The sequence below is a fragment of the Budorcas taxicolor genome, chromosome 7 (assembly GCF_023091745.1).
Source record: "Budorcas taxicolor isolate Tak-1 chromosome 7, Takin1.1, whole genome shotgun sequence".
Taxonomy (NCBI): domain Eukaryota; kingdom Metazoa; phylum Chordata; class Mammalia; order Artiodactyla; family Bovidae; genus Budorcas; species Budorcas taxicolor.
Genome location: NC_068916.1, coordinates 87,708,659 through 87,731,976, shown reverse-complemented (window position 1 = coordinate 87,731,976; position 23,318 = coordinate 87,708,659). Strand labels below are relative to the sequence as shown.

Below are 23,318 nucleotides of genomic sequence, written 5' to 3'. Positions count from 1 at the left end.
CGAGAGACAAGGCAACACCACGCCAGGTATTAGGATCTTTCAGAGTAACTCAGTCTGTTTATCTCCCAGCTGTCTATCAATCAGTGATGTGCCCGTCTCTGTATCGTACTCCACACTCTCCTCCTTCTAGAACAGAATTGGAGGAGAGGCAGAAGTTTCTGTGGGTAGATGGCTGTGATGAGCATCAGGTACCCTCTCCAGTTCAGAGTGGGGAGGCTACCCTATGGAGTGTTTGCATTAACACTGTTTGTTTAACTTAAGAAAAAAATATATAGGATGGTGTCCATCCTGATTTCAAGGCTTCTAGCAAAGAAGAGTTGCTTTCCTTCAAAAGCCTTTGAAAACCGAATATAGATTAACATCTTTCAAAAACTGTTATTATTTAGGCTCATAAATATGTGGAAAATTTACCTATGAAGCTGGCGTATTGGCATACATCTAGCCACACAGAAGAGATGTGTGCTCCCTTATCTGACTGTTTTCCTGAGAATCTTTTCAACATACTTAATGAAAACTAAAATTTTGACAAAGAATCTTCATAGGATCTCCCACTTCTTTATTTACTGTTATTTTGATTGCTGATACTGTATCCATAGAAGAAAAGTTATGACCCACCTAGACAGCATATTAAAAAGCAGAGACATTACTTTGCCAACAAAGGTCCATCTAGTTAAAGCTTTGGTTTTTCCAGTAGTCATGTATGGATGTGAGAGTTGGACCATAATGAAAGCTGAGCACTGAAGAATTGATGCTTTTAAACTGTGGTGTTGGAGAAGACTCTTGAGAGTCCCTTGGGCAACTAGGAGATCCAACCAGTCCATTCTGAAGGAAATCAATCCTGAATATTCTTTGGAAGGACTAATGCTGAAGCTCCAATACTTTGGCCACCTGAAGCGAAGAACCGACTCACTGGAAAAGACCCTGATGCTGGGATGATTGAAGGCGGGAGGAGAAGGGTATGACGGAGGATGAGATGTTTGGATGGCATCACCAACTCGATGGGCACGAGTTTGAGTAAGCTCCGGGAGTTGGTGACGGACAAGGAAGCCTGGTGTACTGCTCGCTAAGAGTTGGATATGGCTGAGCGACTGAACTGAACTGAACTGTATCCATGAACTCTCAGGGAAGAATTTTTCTTACTGTGTATCTTTTATTTTTTCCATACAGTTGACGCCTGTAGTTGTACTTCATTTCTAATCTACTGTCTTTCATTATACAGTAGGGAGTCACTTATCATCCTAGCACGATTTGTTGTTGAGTCGCTTAGTCATGTTCGACTCTGCAACCCCATGGACTGCAGCATGCCAGTGAGGGTCTTCCCTGTCCTTTACCATCTCTTGGAGTTGGCTCAAACTCGGTTATGCCATCCAACCATCTCATATTCTGTCGTCCCCTTCTCCTGCCTTCAATCTTTTCAGCATCAGGGTCTTTTCCAATGAGTCAGCCCTTCGTATCCAATGGCCAAAGTATTGGAGCTTCAGCATCAGTTGTTTCAATGAAATCAGGGTTGATTTCCTTTAGAATTGACTGGTTTGATTTTTCAGTCCAAGAGACTCTCCTAGTATAATAGAAATATCTAAATATTCCAGTCAAACCTTAACCAGATGTATAATCAGGAAATATGAAAATTAGTTGGCTTTCTTAATGTTTTAGAATTTATTTCTCTTTCAGTAAAGCAAAGACAATATTATTCATTAACTTGGCTGATTGACCAAAGATTCATACTAATTTAAAGTCTAGTCATAAGCAGGAATTAAAGAGCTAAAGAAATTAACAATAAAGATGAATTTAATGAAACAGATCTTCAGAGGACATGGAACTGTTTAAAAGGTATTTTTAGAAAATTTAGTATATAGGATAGAGGATTGCCCAAGTAGTCAAAGACTACTTCATCTTGTATCACAAACATTTAAAAAGGGAGAAGAATGTCTGGTTGGCTAAAGAAAAACCTTATGAGGAATGGGAATAAAGAAGTAGTATGAGAAAAAATTTTTTTGATAATATGAAAGTGAAAGTTCTAAGAAATAGTGAAAGCTTAAACTTTAGTAAGGGGAGTCAAAATTAAGATATGATATTCACAAATTTATTCACTATAACCAAAAACAACAACAAAGGATAAAAAGGCTATATTTCATGTGGAGGAGAAAGTAAATATAGATAATATCAGGAATATTTTAAGTTCCATGAAGGCATGAATTTTTCTCCGTTTTACCCCTTGATAGATCTCTTAGAATAGTGCTTGGAACGTAGTAGTTACTGCAAAAAAAAAAAAAAAAAAAAAGTTGAATGAAGGAATGAAGTAAATGTTTCTTTGCTTTATTTTTTCCTTTATTAAGCAGTAAAATGACTTCATGCTTTTAGCCACATATGTGAAATGTAACATATACTTAGGACCTAAGCAATCAAGTGATATAAAATAACAAAGCAAATTTCATGGAACTACTGGGCAAGTCTCACTAAAGCCTAAAATAATCTTAGTAGCAGGAATTCTTGTAACATAATGCCATTGCAGGGCCACAAGCTACTATTCTTAAGGATTTTTAAATAAAGACTAGAAGATAACCATTACAGTGATGACATTAAAAAAAATGGATGAACCAGAGACCCATCTTTACTCTCTTTGCAGACTTAAAAATATACAAGGAAAAACATTGCAATGATTTGTTACACATTTGTTATATATCCTGTAACACCCTGGGTGTCAGTATTAAAACTGGTCATGTCAGTATAGTTTAACTGTCTGAGAGTGAAGAAGGATAGGTATAATCTCAACTCTCCAAGGCTTTTGATTTTGTTCTGTATGACATCCTTGTCCTTAAATTGAGAAAATATTCTCAAAACCACACAGATTTGAATGGTAGCTAAAGGAATAGTGAAATAAATAAATTGTTCCTTTAATTTATAGAGTCTTGTGTAAAGAGACTTTTTGAGGTCTGATTCTTGAAAGATGAGATCAGAACTCAGCATGACCTTGGTAAAACTGGAGAAGTGGTCAGAAATCATGAATACCAGGAGAAAGAAAATAAATTCTTTAAATGTAAAATGTGGAAGAGTTGGCTGGAAGCAAATCTGGCAAGGGAAAAAAATGCAAAATTGGAATAAATGAGAAGGTAAACATTTACTTTAAAACTCATGCAGTGTGTGGATAATTAAAAATATGTATCTGATAGGAGTATACAAGAGCCTTTTTTTAGTACTCTGTGTATTTTTGGACTCCAGAACTAAGGTATGACTTGAAATGAAGAGCCACAAGGCTGGGTGAAAAAGAACAGCAGAAATAGGTGTAATTCAGTCCACAGGCTTAAAGCCCATGACACAAAGACGTGACCATCCAGTGCCGTTCTCTGTACAGAGGTAGAAGAGGCCTGGACATAAAGTATTCCGTGAGGGATTAGCTATAAGTAAGAATTTCCTGAGAGTGAGAGTTGTGAGGTATCAAAATAGGTTACTGAGGAAGGTTATGTTGCTCCTTTTTCCGGAAGGCCTTAAAAATAGGAGAGGTGGAATCTTTATGAAATAATTTGGGTATAGTATTATCTGAAGGAGGGAAAAGTGATATGACCTTGCATGGCCCCTGCCGCTATTAATATCCGGCATTTCTGCTCTTACCTTGGCTGAATGGAAATGTAGATATGTGTTTATACCCCCCAAAAAAAAGACATTTTTTGCTCTTTTGTAACGTAGCAAAATTTATCTGTCTCATAAAGAGGCATTTTAAGGCGCGTGAAATGTCCAGGCCCATCCTGAAATTCTCCATATTAAATTTAGAGAAGCAGTTAATTAAATATTTATCTTAACTATATTTTGTCAAAGGAACTGGGGAGAGACTGTGCCATTTTTCTTTGTTTTCCAGTTCATTAAGCTATAACAGATGGACACTTATCTATAACTTTGAATGTTGGAATCCTGAGGAATGTGCCCAGATATTGACTTGGTCTGTTCATTACTTTCTTGATGACCAGTGTGCTCCCCCACCACTTCTCAAATCTCTTAGTATTGGATCCACCCACAGGCATGAGTGACACCAACATAAAACTTGTTCCAGAGGTGTCTTCACTGTGAAAGGCAGTATTTGCCAACAGGTCCTTTCTTGCTAAGTTAGAAATCTCAAAGGTTTCCTGTTTACCACAAGCTCTCTCAAAGCGCCTGGGATACATGGGTAGCCATTTTGAGCTTTCACTTTACAGTCACCTGCCCAGCATCTTAAATTGAATTCAGACTTGGATATAACGCTTGAGGAGTTTTGGAGTGGCTCTGACCCACGGTACTCATCAGCTGGCACAGTAAACGTGTGTAAGTACATAAATGAAGACCTACGTGCCTTTATCTATACCACAGATTTCTACCTATGAAAGTAGGAGAAAAGGCTGATACATGCCCAAAATATACAAACTTACTACATCGGCATGTGCTGTCATGCACTGTAGCTCTGATAGAACAAGCTATGTGATACTTCGAGGGGAAAAACGATGTGAACTTGTGTAACACACTGGTGTGTGATTTTTCTTCCAGCTCTCTTAAATAGATTGCCAATATTGTCAACTGTTTTTGTGCAGTTAATTTGTATATTATATTAGGTGTGTGTCTTATAAACTTGATAGCCATAAAATTACTTCTAAAAAGAATATATCCCAAGAGTTTGCATTGCAGTTATATCCAGAGGTCTCCAACACAAAGAATTCTAAATCAGTAGGTAAATGTACAAAATCCTAAAGTGGAGACTCTTCTGCCTATAGAGGGATATTGTAGTAGACCATAATTGGAGGAGACGAAGGAGAAGAAGGAAGAGAAAGAGGAGGAATAGAAAGAGGGTGGGGAAAAGATAATGACAGGGTTTTGCCAGGCTTAGTTAGATCCAGGTTAGACACCTACTCGAGATCCTTTGAAGGACTGCAAGATGAGTACCCCAAGCCTGGCGATAAGATGTCTGTAATACTTCTCTGCAGTTCTCATCTTACCATAAATGAGGTTGATCCCCTGACCCATCTTCAGGAAGACACCTGTTTTGATGGTTTTTACCAGGAGTCAAGATGAATATATGCTGATTCACACACATTCACCTGCTTTCTCTTATGAGCCACCACATTCATTTGTGGAAAGGAAGGGGGAGAAAACCGTTGGTGCTGATCACCCAGTAAATACTGACATTTTAATGGAAAGTATCTAGCTCAAGTTTCACTCTGTTCCCCTGGGAGCACAGTGAGTAAACTCTCTCTTTGCCATCAAGGGTAAGAAACTGTTAGATACGTTAAAGAACACTGAGTTTAAAAGTATTCCTTAGATTCCACTAAATCCCTCTAAACATCTTGTTTTCTGTGCATAGTTTTAAATTTAAGGTACTCTTTTTGAATAGTCCCTTGCATCATCGAGGAGTAGCAGAGGATGTGTGGCTCAATTACTAAGTCTAGGACTAGGTTTGCAGGCATTCAAATTATAGCTCTAACACCAGCTCTGTGACCCTGGGCAAGTAATTTAACTTGTCTGTCCTCCAGTCTTCTTCTTTTTTTTTTTGTTTTTTCCTGTCAAAGGGAAATGGTAATAGTTTCTGCCTCATAGGCTGCTGTGAGGGTTAGAGTCAATAGATGTAATGTTTTTAGTGCCATGATATTTTATAACTTACATTTAGTAAATTTCTAAATATAGTTAGCAGTCCAAAGTACATAATGTAACCTTGATCTTAACTGCTTATTTTGCTTGAGACTGAGGTGAACCAACTTTTCAAGGCAAAAAAAAAAAAAAAAAAAAAATTTGAAAAAGCGATTATATTTACCAGGCAACTAAACATTTTTGTCAGCTTAATTGTTTCCCTAAAGCATTCTGACTTCATTTTGTCTTACAACTTTATTGAATTTATACCATTTAACTGCACAGGGGGCTTTAGAAACTGAACCCAGCTCCCTTTATATATCTAAGGAAAACGAGACTCAACAGAATTGACCAACCCAAAGACCTGCAACTCGTGGGTAACAGAACCCACATTAGAGTCCAATTCCAAATAGAGCTTTCTTCACAATGCACTTTGGAGAAGGCAATGGCATCCCACTCCAGTACTCTTGCCTGGAAAATCCCATGGATGGAAAAGCCTGGTAGGCTACAGTCCATGGGGTCGCAGAGTCGGACACAACTGAGCGACCTCACTTTCACTTTTCATTTTCATGTATTGGAGAAGGAAATGGCAACCCACTCCAATATTCTTGCCTGGGGAATCCCAGGGACGGCGGAGCCTGGTGGGCTGTCATCTATGGGGTCGCACAGAGTTGGACACGACTGAAGCGACTTAGCAGCAGCAGCAGCACAATGCACTTTACTGCCTTTCAGTGCTTTGGCCTTTGGACACAAGTTACACTAATTACCAAATATTTTATTAATATTTTTACTTTAAAAAAGTTTTCTGCACCTGATGTTACGTTTGTGTTCCTTTGTCGAGCTAAAAGAATAGTTTGTTCCTATCAGCTGTTATTCAGCAGTACTGTTAGGTTTTTCTTTGAGCCAGTCACCGAGCTAAGTGTTGTTTTAGAGCATTTGTGTTCAGCAGTCACAGGAAAGAAGCCTGTTCCTTTCTTTAAAGCTAGTTATTTCCCAAGGGATATTCCTGATAAATTTGGGAATACTCCAGATTCTGATGTCACACACATTAAAGAATATGAAAAGTCCTGTAGCAGAGAAATCTATTTTCCTGATTTTTTTCATCTTCTAACTTACTGTGGCAGGGGGGTGCGCTGTAGGGTGGGGAATCACTTGTTGGCATCCTCAGAAACCAGCGATCTTTGGAATCCACTTTGGGATTACTAAGGAGAGTCATGAGCTTGCTTCCACCCTTGGGTGCTTTTCGCAACAGACCCTAAGGTTTAGAGAATCGGGATGAAAAGCTGCCTGTGTCAGTAACTTCTCATGTGTCATAGCATGGTCTGTTACAGGGGAAGTACTGTAATACTTTCCATGTAGTATTATCTGCCAAGGATGACATGGGCTTTCCTTGAGAAGAGCCTGGGACGGAATGTGTAGACGTGCTGAGATAAGGAGCCACCCGCCAGGCCTTGGGCCTGGGACCCGACTCCGCTCTCCCTGGCCGGCGACCCCCGGCCCTGTGCAGCTTGCTTGCCTGTCCTGCCTGCATCTTAGGAAGGAAACATTCTGTTCGTCTGAAAACACCTCTATTCCTAGCTCTTTGACAGTTTCACTTTCCATATCCCCTCAGTTCTAAGCATGTAGAAAGAGAGATAAAGAAAGGCGATGAAATGAAAAATCAAGTGGGGCACACAGAGGGAAGAAATTCGTATTTATGTGCCTGCTTTGTGTGCAGTTATGAGTTTTGAAGGGAGAGAAGCATCCTCCACAGATCACTGGACAAGATGGGGAGGGACGTGAGTGTGCAGTGTGAAGTATTGGTTGGCACCGGGCATAAAAGAAGACGCTGTGCTAGTTTTTATTAAAAAAAAAAAAAAGTGTCTATACTGTGATTCATTTAGGAAAGAAAACAAGCAGCTTGACTTAAAAAAAAAACTTCCAGATTTTCAGGGTATTTGATCAGTATGAAAACAGATGAGTGTTCATTTAGGCTTCTTGGTAAATTATACAACTTTAACATAAATGATGTTCACCAAGCAGGACATAAGAGCAAAATGATGGAATAAAGGATCAAATTTATACCACTCCCCCCCAAAAAAAAAAAATGACAGAGGAGAGAGAATTTAAAATGTATGTCCACTTTTCCTTAAATAAAGTTTCCTTAAATAGGAAATTTTGACCCTTCCCCTTACTTAAAATTCTATACTCTTTTGATGGACATTTATATTTTACAACTTTTAAAATCAAAGTGTCTATTGTCCTTCACTCTAATTTCCTATTTATTAAAATTTGTAATCCTTAAATTTTGTATTTTTCCTCTTAAAAATGCTTTAAAAAGTTTTAGATGGTTCAGTTTTTCTATTCCTTCTAAGTAGGAAATTAATCTCTTTGGCTTGAGGCTACGTAGTTTACTCTCATTGGATGCTTGTGTCCAAAGATGTGTGAGTATTTCCCATACAGTGAGACACTGGCATTATCTCAGATCTTAATCAAAACTGTGCTGATTGCTTAGGAGTTGGGCCCTATGAGAGAGGAAATAAGTCAACCTAAAACAGTGATTCAGTTACATTAGTAATGTTGTAAAATTGTTTATTTCTAAAAGAGTTTTAAAAATACAGTTTAAAAAATATAATTCTTATTTTATATTTGCAGGAATTTTGTGTTGTATTTGTCAGACTGCCCATGGTATTATCTATGTTTAGCAATGGAAAGTGAACTTACATCCCCAAGACTTATTGATATTTCAACCAATGGGCATTAATTACTTAAATGAAACAGCCACATCTCAAGGGAAGATACACTGTTAGATTCAACTAATATAAACTTAGAAATGTTTTGCATTATACTGTATTCTCCCTGTTTCAAAGTATTTATAATTTCCATAAAATTAAATCATGTTAAAGTGAAGAAAACAAGTTTACACAGAGTAGTCAAGAAACTGAATTGCGTCTAACTGAATTTTTGCAAATGAATGTGGATCTATTATTTTCCCTGAGCCTCATAACCTCCGTATAGAATATATGCGTTATTATTCCCATTCTCTAGCTGAGGCAGCTGAGGTTTATGAAACTGTGAACTGGCCAAATTTGTACCACCAGTGATGGGTGGGGTGCCGGAATGTTCACCCCCCAAATACTGCCTTGCTCCATCCGTTGTTTACAGCTCGCCTCGGATGTCATCTTTTCAAATAACCCTTCCCTGACAGCACTAACCACCTGGGCCACTTTCCTATGTCATCACCCCTTGCCTAGCCTGCTCTGCTGTGACGGTTTCTCTGTATCATTTTTCTATCTGCAATCATTATACAAGTCCCCTGTCTCCCTTAAAGTCTCAGTTTCGTGATGACCGGAACCTTTGTTTTGTTCACCCTGGCGTCTCTGGCACCAAATATAATGCTTGACATATTTATATCTCCGTGACTGTTGATCAGACTTTTATCATTGATATGTGTAATATTAAACAGCATGATTTTGGCTCACAGCCTCCGATGACATTAGCTTAGCCAGGATTTGATTGGCCGTGTGGTCCAAGCTAGAGTTTAGCTTAAATTCTATGGTGAGCACACACCACATATAATTTCATATAGTTCATCTGCTCCAAAGCTGGTTCAGATCGCCTGCCTCGTGTCCCGTAAAAGGATCTGCACTGCCTTCCTGCACCTTAATCTCATTTCTGACATTTAACTGTCACCCTTCCTGACCACCAGCCCTGACAAAAGTTCCGAAGTATTAAAACTTGTGTGTTACACAGCCCTGGTCTGTTTTGTAGTCAGCAGGGCAGTCATGTAGAGTCCTCTTGTCCTGGAGTTTTACACAGATAAAGGGAGGATATAGTTTTGAGAGGAATGCTCCAACTACAAAGTGCATCCTGAAGGCCATTTAGCTCACAATGAAGGTCTGTGTTTAAAATAGCACTATAACAAAGTAACTACAGAGTTTTGGCAAGAGCTTCAACTATTTATAGAACTAAGTAAGGCATAGTAAATAGGGCTGCAGTACCCAGTTCTCCCTTGCCATAACCCCAAACTTAGGAGAAGCACTGTAATTATATTTTTCAACTTAAAAAAAAAAAAAATCATAGTAGCCATTATCAGTTTAACCATACGGAAGCTCAGGCTGGGATTTCTTTTTTAAATGCATACTTTTGATTTTCAACAGCTGCACTGGGGCTTTAATCATATATTATCTTTATGAAGCCTTTTTCTAACATATGTTAATTGGCTGTTTTCTGTGACAAATTATGAGCTCTTACTTTGATGAGGTTCAATTGCAATCATGTTGGAGTCGAGTATGTAGAGTTTCCACCCCTGCTAGCTCCTCAAACCACTACAAACATCCGCACGTCACTGCAGTGCTGAGTAATGGCAGGATTTGGGCTGGCTGATTTTGCTACAGATTTTTTTTTCCACAGGATATTTTCAGCTTCTTTGTACTAAATCTGTTGCAGGGTTTGCCCTTTTTAGCAGAAGCATGCTCTAAAATTAACATCAAATCTTATTGGAGATTACTATAATACAGTGAGAAATATTTCATAATACAGCACCCAGCGTCTGTTTTGCTTTACTAACATTTTAATACATTTGTTAGACATTTTGTAGAAGAGTCAGTCAGTTGTGAGGCTGGTAAGTGTTTCCTAATTCGTCAGCGTTTTGTAATGTATATTTTGAATTTTGCTCTTTTGAGGAAAAGAACAGTGACTTATTGAGTAGCTGACCAAGTGTATATTTAACTATCATAAAGAAAATGCACATACTTTTTTGTTTCTAGGTGTTGCCAAACATCAGTATGCTAAAGATTCCATTGTATTTTCCTTTTTCTTTGTAGTCACATCTGTTGGTCAGTGATAAAAAGAATTACATGTTCCATCAAGGTTAATGTCCTGTGAGATGCATAACATCCATTCCAGTCGTCTGTCCTAATGTCAGTTTTTATATATGATTAGGATGAGCAGATATGTTCTAATCCATCTGCTCTGAGAACTGTGACAGCCTGCATCAGAAACCAGCAGATGATCACTGATAGCTATTGTTAGACTAGATATAAAAATATAGTGCATTTGTTTATATTCAGAGGAAAGTAGTCAGGTCAGTGACTAAGGCCTTCAGAAACTGTGTCAAACACCAGTCATACTGGGATTAATTTCTCTATGTTTCTGCCTTGCCACCTAAGGTAAAGGGTCTGTAAACTGAGGTTCTCCAAAGCCAAAGCTTGGGGTCAAATTTCCACATAGGTATTAGAGTTTAGAATAAGATGAGCCAGATGTGAATAGGAGCTACTCCTCAAGAGGCTGTTTTTAATCAGCCATTTCCCAGGAGTAGCACATAGTCGATGAGCTCTAAATCCTGAGGCTACCTGCACACGTAGGAAGGCCTGGGAACATCATTACAGAACTTGGATTTGAGCATATGTGGAAAAATTAGAGCAGAAATTAAGGGTAAGAAAGGTTAACTTCAGAAGTCTTACTTTGGTACTGCTGTTTTAGAGGGTCTTAAAGAGATCATTTCAATTTTTTTTTTAAAGGAATATTAAACTTAACTAAATGCAGGTACTACTCTATTAAAACAGCCTTGTAAATAAGCCAAATGAAAAATTACTATTGATTTATGTTCACCAGAACCATTTAAACATGCGCATTACCTTGAGAAGGTACACATGCATCAATTTCATCCTGAGTAAATAAATATAAAGTTTTTTTTTTCATTAATAGCACTACGGCTAGAGAGAAAGTCTACAGGAGTCACACGTGATGTTGGAGTCACGCGTGATGTTTCAGTGTGACTCTGGAGTCAAGAGGTGCCCTGTCTTGAGCTAGTGGACATAGGAAATTTATTGTAGTTCCACTTGATAAGACACATATAGTTAATTGGCTTTAAGAAAATAAACCAAGGTAAAGAATGATGTGTAAATGAAACAGGGAACTTGACACTTGACTGTATGGAAGCCCGTGAGCCATGTGGCTTAATTGGGGCCAGTTGGGATCATTTAATGATTGCTGTCAGAAGATCAGATTTAATTCTCCTTATAAGAAGACCACAGTGGGACAGAGTTAAACAAATTGTCATCAGAGGTTTCAGATGAACAAAGCCTTAATTAGGTTGATTAGGATGCTGTAAAGGAGATGAAAAGAAATAGAAAAATTGATGAATCACGGGCTTCCATGTTGAGCCATATATAATAGTAATATCAAATATCTGTATTTTGACTTGAGATATGATTATGGTATTTTGAATATTATGTAAATTATCATAGAAGGTTTCTGTGTAAACACTTTACATTTCTAAAGTTTAGCTAGAGACAAAAGTAAATGACATTCAGTGAATGTAAATAGCAGATGATTTATCAAGCATATTCTTCTTAATGTAGAACAAAAACATTGGCAGGAAGACAGTAGTATTTCTTCTCATTCCAAGGTCATTTTTAAAATGTTAATAAATTGGTAAAGTAAATAACAACAGAGGCAAATCATTTTCAAGCACGTAAGTTTCAATCATGTAATGTAACATTTGAATACAGATTATTATTTTATTACTTAGCCTTTACTTAGAATGTCCTTTTAACCATTTATATCACTATCCTAATAGTATTATGATCATTTATTAGTGATAATACTCAGGACTATGCAGGTGTCTTAAAATGCACTCTTGTTGTTTACACACATATTATGAAAAACTAAAATGTGTTTTTTCTATTTGTTGCAATTTTGTGGGAAAATATTCCCTCTGCACCAACACACACAGGCATGCAAATGGATTAGTAAGGGTGAAAATCTGTCTAATACACATAGGCTTTTGAGGAAAAAAATTGTTGAATATTTACATTTTAATAATGAAATATGATGTATTAAAGATTAAGAAAATTGAATAAGATGTTTTCAAAAGGAATTCAGATTTTTATCATAACAAGATGAAAATTTATAATAGCACATCCCCCATTTCAAGCCTAGTGTGCTTTGAAGGCTGACACTTTTGTTTTGCTGATATTGGTGTCATACAGTGCTTAACTTGCTGTGTTCAATAACAGCGACAGGACATCCAGATGCATGTGCTTTTGGAGCGGTAACAGCTGGGGAACAGAACACACTCTGTGATGCTTGGTAGCTCTTGCTTTGTGATGAGGACAGGGCTGGATCTGCGTTGGTGGTGAGCCCTGCCCCATCACTAAAGGGCGTTTAGAAGCAAGCAAGGTGGACATGCTGTTGTGAAAAATCAGGAAACCAAAGACTTGATGGAACCCTGACTTAATTACTCAGTATGATGTGGAAAGACTAAAAACTGTGGTGTGGTTGGATAGCACAAGGCTTTTGACATCTTTAGACCATTCGGAGTTTATTTTAGCATGGGATTGGAGAATACTGTTTAAGCTCCACTGTGAAAAATATGTCCAAGGGAAAATATAGCATGGATGATCATGACAGGGAAGCTGTGCTTCCCTTGTGTTTATTAAATTGTTTATAATGAAATACAGTTGTTTAAAGATTTCTGTCTCTTAAATTCTAGTTTTGTGTAAATAAAATGATTTATATCAGTGATAATGGCAGGTTAGGCCCACTTACTAAATTAATTGCAGGGGTTTTCAAAATGAGTTCTTTTTTAGCCTTATTATATTTCTGACATACATTTCATCTCCTTTTGTCCTTGGGGAAAGATATTAAAGTAGGACTAGAAACATTAATGTAGAGTTTTCAGCAGCCGTGGTCATTGGGAAAATTGATATATTTCCCTAGTTATTTCCACTTTTGCAGCCTGAAGCTCTTCCATGACTGATACTTATGAGAAACTTCTTAATTTTTATAACACTGTAAATTTTTCTTCATATAATGATTATTGCTAATGGGTAAATGAGGTATTACCTTCAGAAGTTGCCCATCATCATCTCTGCAAAGTGAGATCTTCATGGTATAAGTAAAGACTACATGGTTCACTTGATAACCTTATTGTACATAACTCTCAATTTGCCTCAAAACTGAAGTAGTCTTAGAAGTAGTAAGCCACGTTCTCAGTCCTACTTTGGACCTAGCCCTCACCTACAGTACTACATTTAATGATTACACTATCCTAAAGATGAAGAAGTCTTTCCCAACTGTTTTGTAAGGCAGGGGAACAAACAGTGGTTCCAAGTGATTAAATTATTAGTCTGTAATCAGCCTCCACTTCTCAGAATCTGTTATCCCATATATGAGATGCCATATAAATACAATGAAAGATTAAGTGTGATTATCAGTCTTCTTCATGTATAAATGAAAAATGTTCTTAGTAGTCATTAAAAATAGTGATAAAGACCTGAGAGATAAAAATCTTAATGAATGAATTCATTAATCAACCAATAGTTATTAGCTCCCACTGTACGCTTGGCACTGGGGTAGAAACTGAGGATGCAAAAGTCAGGCAAGCCAGACTTGGCCCACAGATGTTGTGGAAGTCAGCAGACAGAATTTCTATTATGACATGCCGCAAAGGAAGGCACGGTGCTCTGAGTCCTCATAGGAGCATTTGATGTGATCAGGAGTGTGGAGTGCTTTCTGGGAGGTTAAACGGGCACTGAGTCAGATAGGAAGGGAAGAAGTTAAGGAGGCACAGAGGAGAGGGAGGAACATTCCAGGCAGAAGGAATTGCATATGCAAAGGCCCGGTGGTAGGAAGGAGCATGGTGGGTGTGAGGAACTGAAAGACAGTTGACATTATTTATTATCTGTATGTGTGACATTATGTTACTGTTTTGAAATGACTCAAAATTAATCATATTAACTTGGAATAAATCAAAAAAGTAACTTTAGTTTGGCATGATGGTACTTAGCCGGTGGAGAAGAATGGGTAAATTTATTATCCTTAAGAGGATGCCTTTGTTATGTGTCTTCAGAACGAGCTCAGCTTTCATTCATACCTAGGGTAATATAGCATTCTATATAATACATGGTAAGCTTAGAGAGAAATGGAATAATTTTCAAGACCAAGGGAATATCCCTTAACTCATAAGATATCACACAGTTGACTAACAATAAGATTAATAATTATTAATAATATCTTTGGAAGCGCCCCGATCTGGAAGATCCCCTGGAGGAGGAAATGGCTACCCACTCCAGTATTCTTGCCTGGAGAATTCCATGGGCAGAGGAGCCTGCCAGGCTACAGTCCGTGGAGTTGCAGAGAGTTGAATGCAACCGAGTGACTAACACTTTTGAAGTTCAGAATACTTCTTAAGAGAAAAAAGTGAAAGTTCTACTTGTTCCTTTTAACCAGAATATAATTAAAGGCCTCATATGTCTTTCAAATACATCATAAAGCAGAAAGTTAAATGTATCTAGATGCAGCATAATGAGCAAAGTTTTCCACTTAAAATAATAATGCATCATTTAATTGTTTGAATTAGTAATACAAGGCTTGAAGCAACTGGGCTTATGTTCATTTTTGTCCTTTGCTAAGTAACCAGCTTGTATTTATTTAACCGTATAATTTCTTGTATGATGTAGCATGCTTGGTTTTCAGCCTTGAGTTTTTACAAAACGTTTTATGAAGATGCTAATGTCAGTTAAAATGTGCGTCAGTGAAAAAGTTATTTGCTAATGTGAGTAAAAGAAAAACAGAATTCTTCATTGCAAACTGACATCACATTTTTAAATGTTTTATCATTATTCATAGGCTGTTTTTATTTAAGTGATTGCACTGTGCTTATTGTAGCAAAATACATGTTTTGCAAAGATAAGTTTAGCAGCAGAGAATTAATTTCTTCCCACATCTTTTAATGTGGCATGGCAGTCTCACTCTGAGATCAAAACATAAAACTGAAGGTTATGTTTAATTTCTAAATCAAAGTGTTGTGGGAAGATGATTGAAATCTGAAGATGACTCAGATCCACTTGATATGTGGTTTTCTTCCTACAGAAATCTTATGGTAGACTGCCATTTCCATGTTAGAAAGAGCCTAATAGTGATGAGATTAAAATAAATAGTTTCACTATATACTGAAAGTTTGTTAGTTACTTTGATTCTTAATCTGAATTCTTGTTAAGAAAATTGAAAATAACTTAGGTATCTCTTGGAAAACTTAAACTTGAAAAACTTAATTTGAAAATTTCAGTAACTTAGGTATCTCTTTCCTCTCCCCACCACCATCCAGTATATCTTTTTTTTTCCTAAATGGAGGCAAAGAAGTAATCTGTGTATTTTCCAACAAACACTGATTTTTTTTCACAATCTTCATGATTCTGTTTTTTACCAAAAAAAAATAAATAAATTATGTATCCATTTGGCTCTTCACCTGTATAGAATTCTTCATGTGCCTCGAGGGAGTGAATTAAGGTTATATGGCTGCATGAGCTGTGTTAAGATGATTTTGGTGAGGCGTGGTAAATGGTCATTGCTGTGTATCTCCTACTTCACCAAAATGAACTTATTTGTCTTCTTATTTTTGTTTCTTCCAGCAGTCAGACAGAATACGAACCTAGAGCTGAAATGGATTTTTTTTTCCCTCAGGTGTCTTAAAAATAGGAGTCAGAAATGTCCCGTGTCTGGAGTTCTCTGCTTGGCCCTTATCTGAACCTCTCAAAGGCCTCCCTGTGTGGGGCGTGCAGCCCAGCACCCTCAGACAGTTCTGCTCAGAGAAGGAAGTGAAGAGTTTTGGTTCCCATTTTACACTTCTGGAACAGTTTAGGGAAGGAAGCACCTTTACACCTTTTATTGTTCGTGGTTGCTGACATCATATCCTTCCCTGACCAGCCTGTGCGTGTTTCCTGCCATTCTGTCAAGATTCTTCTGTGTTACTGGGAGGGATTTGTGGGAGGGAGGGAGAGAGGAAGAGAGCAAGAAAGAGGGGGGAAGGGGGAAGGAGGTGTGTGTCACTCAAGGGAACTGGTTTGTAAATGCGAGAGCCCCGGGTGGGAGAAGGAGCTTTAGCATCTGTCCACAAGAAATCCTTCTCTCCTTGGGTCTCAAACCACTTTGCCTTCATCTGTCTGCTTATGCCAAACTCAAAGTGAACAGAAGCCTGCCATAATGAAGTTCCCCTTTTTTTTAGTAAGCAGCCTGATTTTATTTTTCTTATATTTAGGTTGGCAAAAAGAAAAAAAAAAAAATGCAGAAGACTGTAGTATAGAGTGTATCTATGGTAGACTGTTGTTTTTTTTGAAATTACTGATTGTTTCTCTGTAGCTCTGTCATTTTCCAAGAATTCTTCTTTTATGTGGAAAGAAGTAGCGGCAAGGCTGCTGGAATTATTTTAAGCTTATGGTTGATTGTACATAATGAAAGTTCTCAGTGTAACTCGAATACTACTACATGTAGTTTAGCGGTTATATCCTTTTCTTCATATACATACAAAGCAATTTTTCAGATTAATGAGATTATGTAATCTCTTTTTCAGCCTCTCTAGGCCTTCTAGAAACTAATTCTTGAAACCAACTTTGCAGAATAATTTTTGTGTAAAAATCAGGTTGAAAAAATAGTTCTGCTAGGAAAACAGCTACTGAGCTGTTATTGACCTTCCTAACTCTTTGAATTTTTACTGATAACTTTGAAACATGGTGACCCATAATCAAATAGTCTTTAAGCCGAATAGTCCAAAGCACATTTTACTTCATGAAAACAATCTCATCATCACCACATCTGCTCCTGCATATGTACTTAATCATATCAAATTTTGCATTTCAGAACTGTTCAAAAAGCAGCACCCTTCAAGACATATTCATCTTTATGGGAAGTAAGATATTTGAATGCTATTAAAATTTAACCTTACATTCTCTCTACCTTGTATATTTCACAAAGGAAAGTATATTTAATGTCATTTTTAATCAGCTATTTTATATATTTATACATATTGATACAAACCATTTCTTTCTGGCAGAATATGTACCATTATGTTTAAGAATTTAAAAAAAAAAATTCCTTGCTCTGCTCTTTTTAAGAAATGTCCCTTGTTTCAAAGTTGTGAAATATGGGGTGGTGAGATGGAAGAACTCTCCTAAGTTTGATTCATCAGGAGCTCTGTCCTTTGAGGAGACTCTTCTCCAGGGATGTTTCTCTACTCGTTTGGTTATTTGTATTTTGAAATCAGGATCTGCAGAGGTTCTCATCTTCCCCGCCTCGTTCCACTCTCTAATCTGTTCACCCTGACCTTCCACCTTAAAGTGAATAAGCGCTTAGGCAGGCATAGTCCTGTAAGCCGATAGTGCCACCGGCCTCAGCTCAATGAAAGAAAGGAAATTGTCCCATATGCATTTGCTGTGGATTCATGGGTTGGCTTTTCTGTGACTGAGGAAGCCTGCTTGTCTCTTTGGGGTCTTGCACATGCATAGGAAATACCATTCTAACGTGCTGCTTGCTTCTAAGGTAAGACTGTAGGAAACACAGGAAAATTGTCCAGTTGAGTGATATTTTAGACTGACTCTAAAAATAGATGGACAGTGTTTGGCAATAGTGAATATGCAGTTGTTCTTTGTGGATTTTTCGTATTTTAATGTAATTTTTAATGTATCTTGTAGCTAATTTTTTCCTGTCTGTCCAAATGTGTGTTATTTATATAACTCTAAAACTTTGAACTACTTCCAACATTCAAAATTACTGCTGGAGTAATCATTTTGATGAGCTCTGTGTGGTCGTGAAATTACTCAACATATATATATATATATTCTCAGAGGCAGAACTGAGCTGTAGTTTCATAGAAGGCATTGGGAAAAAGAGAATGGATAGTCTTAGTATTTAAGCAGCACTTAATCCACCAGAACTAATTATATCATAATAGCTTCTGCAATTAGATAATCACAGAAAAAACTTTTAAAAAATTTATTCAAGGTGATAAAGAATTTAGAAATTAAATTAAAGAAATCAAAAGACAGCTAATGTGATCAGACCAAGTGTGCAACAGTTCCAATTCCTGTTCCAATAACTTTGAATTGGAGCCAAATAATCTATTAAATAGCCAGGACATGGGCTTAATGTTACATAATACATGTGGGAATTTATCAGGTCAGTTGTCAGACACCAACTAAAATAAACAGGGAAACTCTGAGCAACATGTTAAGTATTTGCATTCTTTGAGGGAAGAAGGGATAAAATGATTAAAGCTGTTGCTTGCAAATTAAGAAGCCATTTGTGGAATGCCTTTTTTTTTTAACATCCACATTTCACAGCAATTCACTTTCACTCAAATATTTTCAGATATAATGTAAACAAAGAAGAATACTTGCAATACCCTGGATTCTCTGGATTTATCTTACATTATCAATGATCACTTCTCTCATTTTATTTCATGGCCTAAGATATCCAGTATATAATTTTGTATCTTACTACCCAAAAAGATATCTATGTATTAAAATATTTTAAAATAGGGGACTGACAGTTTATAGTCATAAATGGAATAATACTCTAATTTTTGCACCATTTCTTTCTTTTCTGTGAATGATTGTCTTTTTTGATTCTTGTATTCAAGATATAGCTTAAGGGCTTTCAAAAGGAAAAGATCTCACAGCTGATAGCTGCTTGTTATGTAAGATTAAATATCCCACATTATTTTTACAGTGTTCCCATTACAGTGACTTTTTAAAAGTAAGATTAAAAGATTTAGATTTAAATTAGTTGACATTTACATATATCAAATAGTGCTTTCGTAATAGTCCATCCTATTTGCATAACGAGGGACGTTATCACCTCTGCTGTCAAAACATGAGATTGTTTTCCCTTCAGAAATGAATTAGCTGCCCTACTTAGCATACACAGGTACATGAAGGTTCATTAACTCCCTGATTTAGGTAATTTTTCATAACAGAAGGGTAAAAATAGTCACCTAATTTCATTAAAAAAATACTAAGAAACTCTTTGCAAAAGATATATTTCAAGTGTTGGGCTTTAAAGAATAGTTTTCATCATTTAAATGACATTAAATTACTTACAAGAGTCTTTTAATTATAAAAACAAACCATTTCTACTTGATATGCTCCTGCGTGTGATATATCATGTACTTTTAATAAGTACTTATTTTCTGTTCATTTGATTTGTTTAGTTCCACAGAATTAAAAAAAAAAATAGAATGTGACAGTTCTTATGAAAGTGGCTTGCTATTAAAGTGTGCTTGATCTTTGTCTTTTGTTCAGCAGGAACGAATGCAGGAATTTGGGAACTGAGCAGCGCAAGTGCTGAAGAAGGAGATTTGTTTGGAGGAAACAGGAAAGAGAAAGAAAAGGAAGGAAAAAATACATAATTTCAGGGACGAGAGAGAGAAGAAAGACGGGGACTATGGGGAGAAAAAAGATTCAGATTACGAGGATTATGGATGAACGTAACAGACAGGTGAGTGGGGTAAACTTTTTTGGTATTATTATTTACATGGACCGTTTATTACATTTCCTCCCAGATACATTAAGGGTACTGAAAGCATTTTGAGCTTATCCGTTAAGAAAAGATTTAGTGAGTTAAATGTGGTCTGTTTAAGTGCTAATATTCTCTTATATGTGCAGGGTAAAAATCATCCTGTGGGTAAAAAATATACTTTACACATTCATGATTATTCACCTTCTACTTCAACATTAATTTTAAATGGGAGCTGCATTTGTGTAACATAAATAGCTTAATAATTGAGTTAATAAGCATAATATTGCTCTACTGCACACATCACCAAATAAAGATATTCTTAGATTCGTGGGAATGAGGCCTTTTGTGGTCCTCCACCTAAAGGTTTATAATATGGGCTAAATATCCTGTATAAAAATAGTTTTCATTCTGTTCACAGTGAAAGAGACTTTGAAATACATTCAAAATATTTAACATTGTGCTAACAACAACAAAGAAGATGCCCCCACAAAATATTAGCACCTTCAAACATATAGGCAAGAACCATCAGTTAATCCATACCATTTCCTTTAAACCCTTGAGTTTTATAAACCTAGAGGCACCTGATGTTATAATTTGCTTTTAGAACTCCAGTGATACCTTTATGATACAATTAATCTATGGTAAAGACTTTATGCATCCAAGTGCTCTATTCAGCAAAGACTTGTATATTATGAATATTTGTGATTTGACTCTATTTTTCTTCACACTTGGGGAGAGCACATTTAGTTAGGCGAAGTAAGACTAGCTGCATGACCAAGATGGAGCTACATTTAAACAGCTTTTACTAAAGTGACCCTTATTTTCCGTTGGTTTCCCATGTATCTCCTAATCACTTCCCCATGATTTATCATCCCTTGAAGCTCCAACCATCTTTCCTTTGTTAAAAAGAGTACATAAGCTCCAATGTCTAACTGCTTCTTTGAGTTTCATTTCTTTTTGTGAGCCCCTGTGATTAGTGTCAATGTATTCGTCATTCGCTCAGTCATGTCTGACTCTTTGTGACCCCGTGGACTACAGCCCACCAGGCTCCTCTGTCCATGGAATTCAGACAAGAACACTGGAGTGGGTAGCCATTCCGTTCTCCAGGGGATCTTCCTGACCCAGGGATAGAACCTGGGTCTCCTGCATCGCAGGCAGATTCTTTACTGTTTGTGCCACCAGGGAAGCCCCCTTTGAATACAGAAATATTAATAAATTTGTTGTTTTTCTTCAAAAAAAGAATAGTTGGGTGGTTTGTTAATGTTAAATTAACATTAGGATGGATGCAACCAATAACAGATACCAGTTCTAAGAGACAGTACTGCCAGATTCCAACCACTGCAATGGATAATGGAACCTACAGAACAGACGTTCCTCGACCCTGGGGGAGGAGAGTGTCTTGCCTGTTGCCCATTGAAAGCTAAGAGGACAGCCTTCGGGAAGCCCCGCCAGACTGTAATTTCCCCCCCCAAAAAATGTTCTTTCTTCCCTGCTGTGCCTTTCTGTCTTCTTGGACCTTCAAGTGAGACTAGAACTTATTTGTGCTTTAAAACTTTTTATTGCTTCTTGTGTAAATTATAATGAATGCAAGTTGTTATTTACACCGTCAAAGTCAGTATGCCATTAAGTGATAAAGAAACTTTTGAGATTTTCAGGTTTATACTCCTTTAAATTACTGTGTTTAAGGTACCTATGACTTGAACTATTTTTGGTGAAAATTGAGCTAAAGGACGAATAATGCTAAGATTTATGATGGATTCCTTCAGTATTTTCCTAAACATTGTTTATTGGTATGGGTCAAGCCAAAAAGCAATAATTCTGTCAATATTAAAAAAAAAAAAAAACCACAGTATTTTTAATTGATTTATAGCTTGAAATTGAAATTAAGACTAAAGTATTGACCACCATATACCACTAACTGTTTAGACCTTACTGTTTGGGCTAGCACCTATTTGGGGGACAGTCAAAAATATATATGAATTAGCATCTATACTTTATTAATAATACCAGGTAATATGGGGGTTCATGAAATTTATAGTATCTTCTTTCTGCTTACAAAGACAAAAGAAAGTTTTTGCAGGTTGAAGTCATGAGTTTTCATTATGCTTTATAAAGAAATACGAAGCTCATATAAGCATGCACTAACTGTTAAAACACTAACTGTTGAGCTACAAGTGACCGTTTCTTCATAATTTAAATATAGCTGCATCTACAGTTGCTATCACTCTCACCAATGTTAGAAGTCATGATAACTTTTAAGAGAATAGAATGGATTTAAATTCAGTTTAATTAGTCTTATCTTTTTTAATCCTGAAGACTAATTCCTTGCTTTTATTCTGTAGAATGTAGGATCTGGGTGGTCTTTACTTAGGACCTTCCTGATGGCTCAGAAGGTCAGGAATCCATCTGCAATGCAAGGAGACACGGGTTTGATCCCTGGGTCGGGAAGATCCCCTGGAGAAGGAAATGGCAACCCACTCCAGTCTTCTTGCCTGGAAAATTCCATGGACAAGGAGCCTGGTAGACTGCAGTCCATGGGGTGGCAAAGAGCCATCCAGACATGACTAAGCACACAAGCACATACATACACCGTCTTTTCTTCAGTCTTTAGGTTCAGTTGGCCTTGTGATTCAGTACTCTTAAATAGAATTAGTAATATTGAAAACTTCCATGTTTCAGTATATTTCAGTGATTATTGTAAATGGCTATTGACAATCTTAATCAGCCATCGTACTTAAAAACAGTCATCTGCGTGCCTCTCGTCTACTGCGAGAGTGATCGTAAGAGCCATTTGGGAGAGAGCCTAGAAGATGTAGGTCACTTCTAATAATCAGCACCAGCAAATCTGCAACAGCGTGTCGTCCAAAGTGAGGAGACACCCCTAACCTAGGCTCCCTTTAAAGTGCATGTTCAGATGTTGAAAAGAAAAGCATTCACTGCTTTGCCCTTTTGGAAGCTTCCCCCCACTGTAGACTCCTTAATAGAACCTCATACAATAGCTCACTGTCATCTTTTCTCAAAAGCAGTAAAAGCCTGCCCTGCCATCACAGGTGTTTATTTGGCTATACAGAACAGGGTGTGTTTTTACAGAATAAGAAATACTGGCTTAAAGTGTGAAATGAAATATTACAGAGCTGATGTGATAAGTTGTATATCATTAAGAAATAAAACTGTGGGAAAACAGAGCGGCCGACTGTTTAAATTGAATTTTGCCCTTACTTTATTTTTCATTATGGCAGTAGGCAACAGCTAAAATTCAGGAACTCTGATTATATACATAAAATAGTTTAGGGGAGGGAAAAAGTAACAGCTTGTTTTTTTTTTTAATTTTCCAGTCTCCAAGTTTATGAAAAGCACTAATTTCTCAATCTCTAACCTAAACAAGGTGATTTCTTAAGCTACTATATAAAACTAAAATCATGAATTCTCAATTTGTCTCCCAGAAGTTTTCAAAT

General features: G+C 37.0%; 1 protein-coding gene across 4 annotated transcripts in view; it reads left to right on the top strand.

The window, feature by feature from the left end:
- Positions 1-23,318, top strand: part of MEF2C (myocyte enhancer factor 2C) — a 177,412-nt gene that overhangs the window by 56,198 nt on the left and 97,896 nt on the right. For all 4 annotated transcript variants that reach the window (XM_052644071.1, XM_052644069.1, XM_052644070.1 and 1 more), the window contains exon 3: positions 19,647-19,842. In XM_052644071.1, coding sequence (XP_052500031.1) covers positions 19,789-19,842 — 54 coding nt within the window. In that variant the 5' untranslated portion in view covers positions 19,647-19,788. The remainder of the gene's footprint in view (positions 1-19,646; positions 19,843-23,318) is intronic.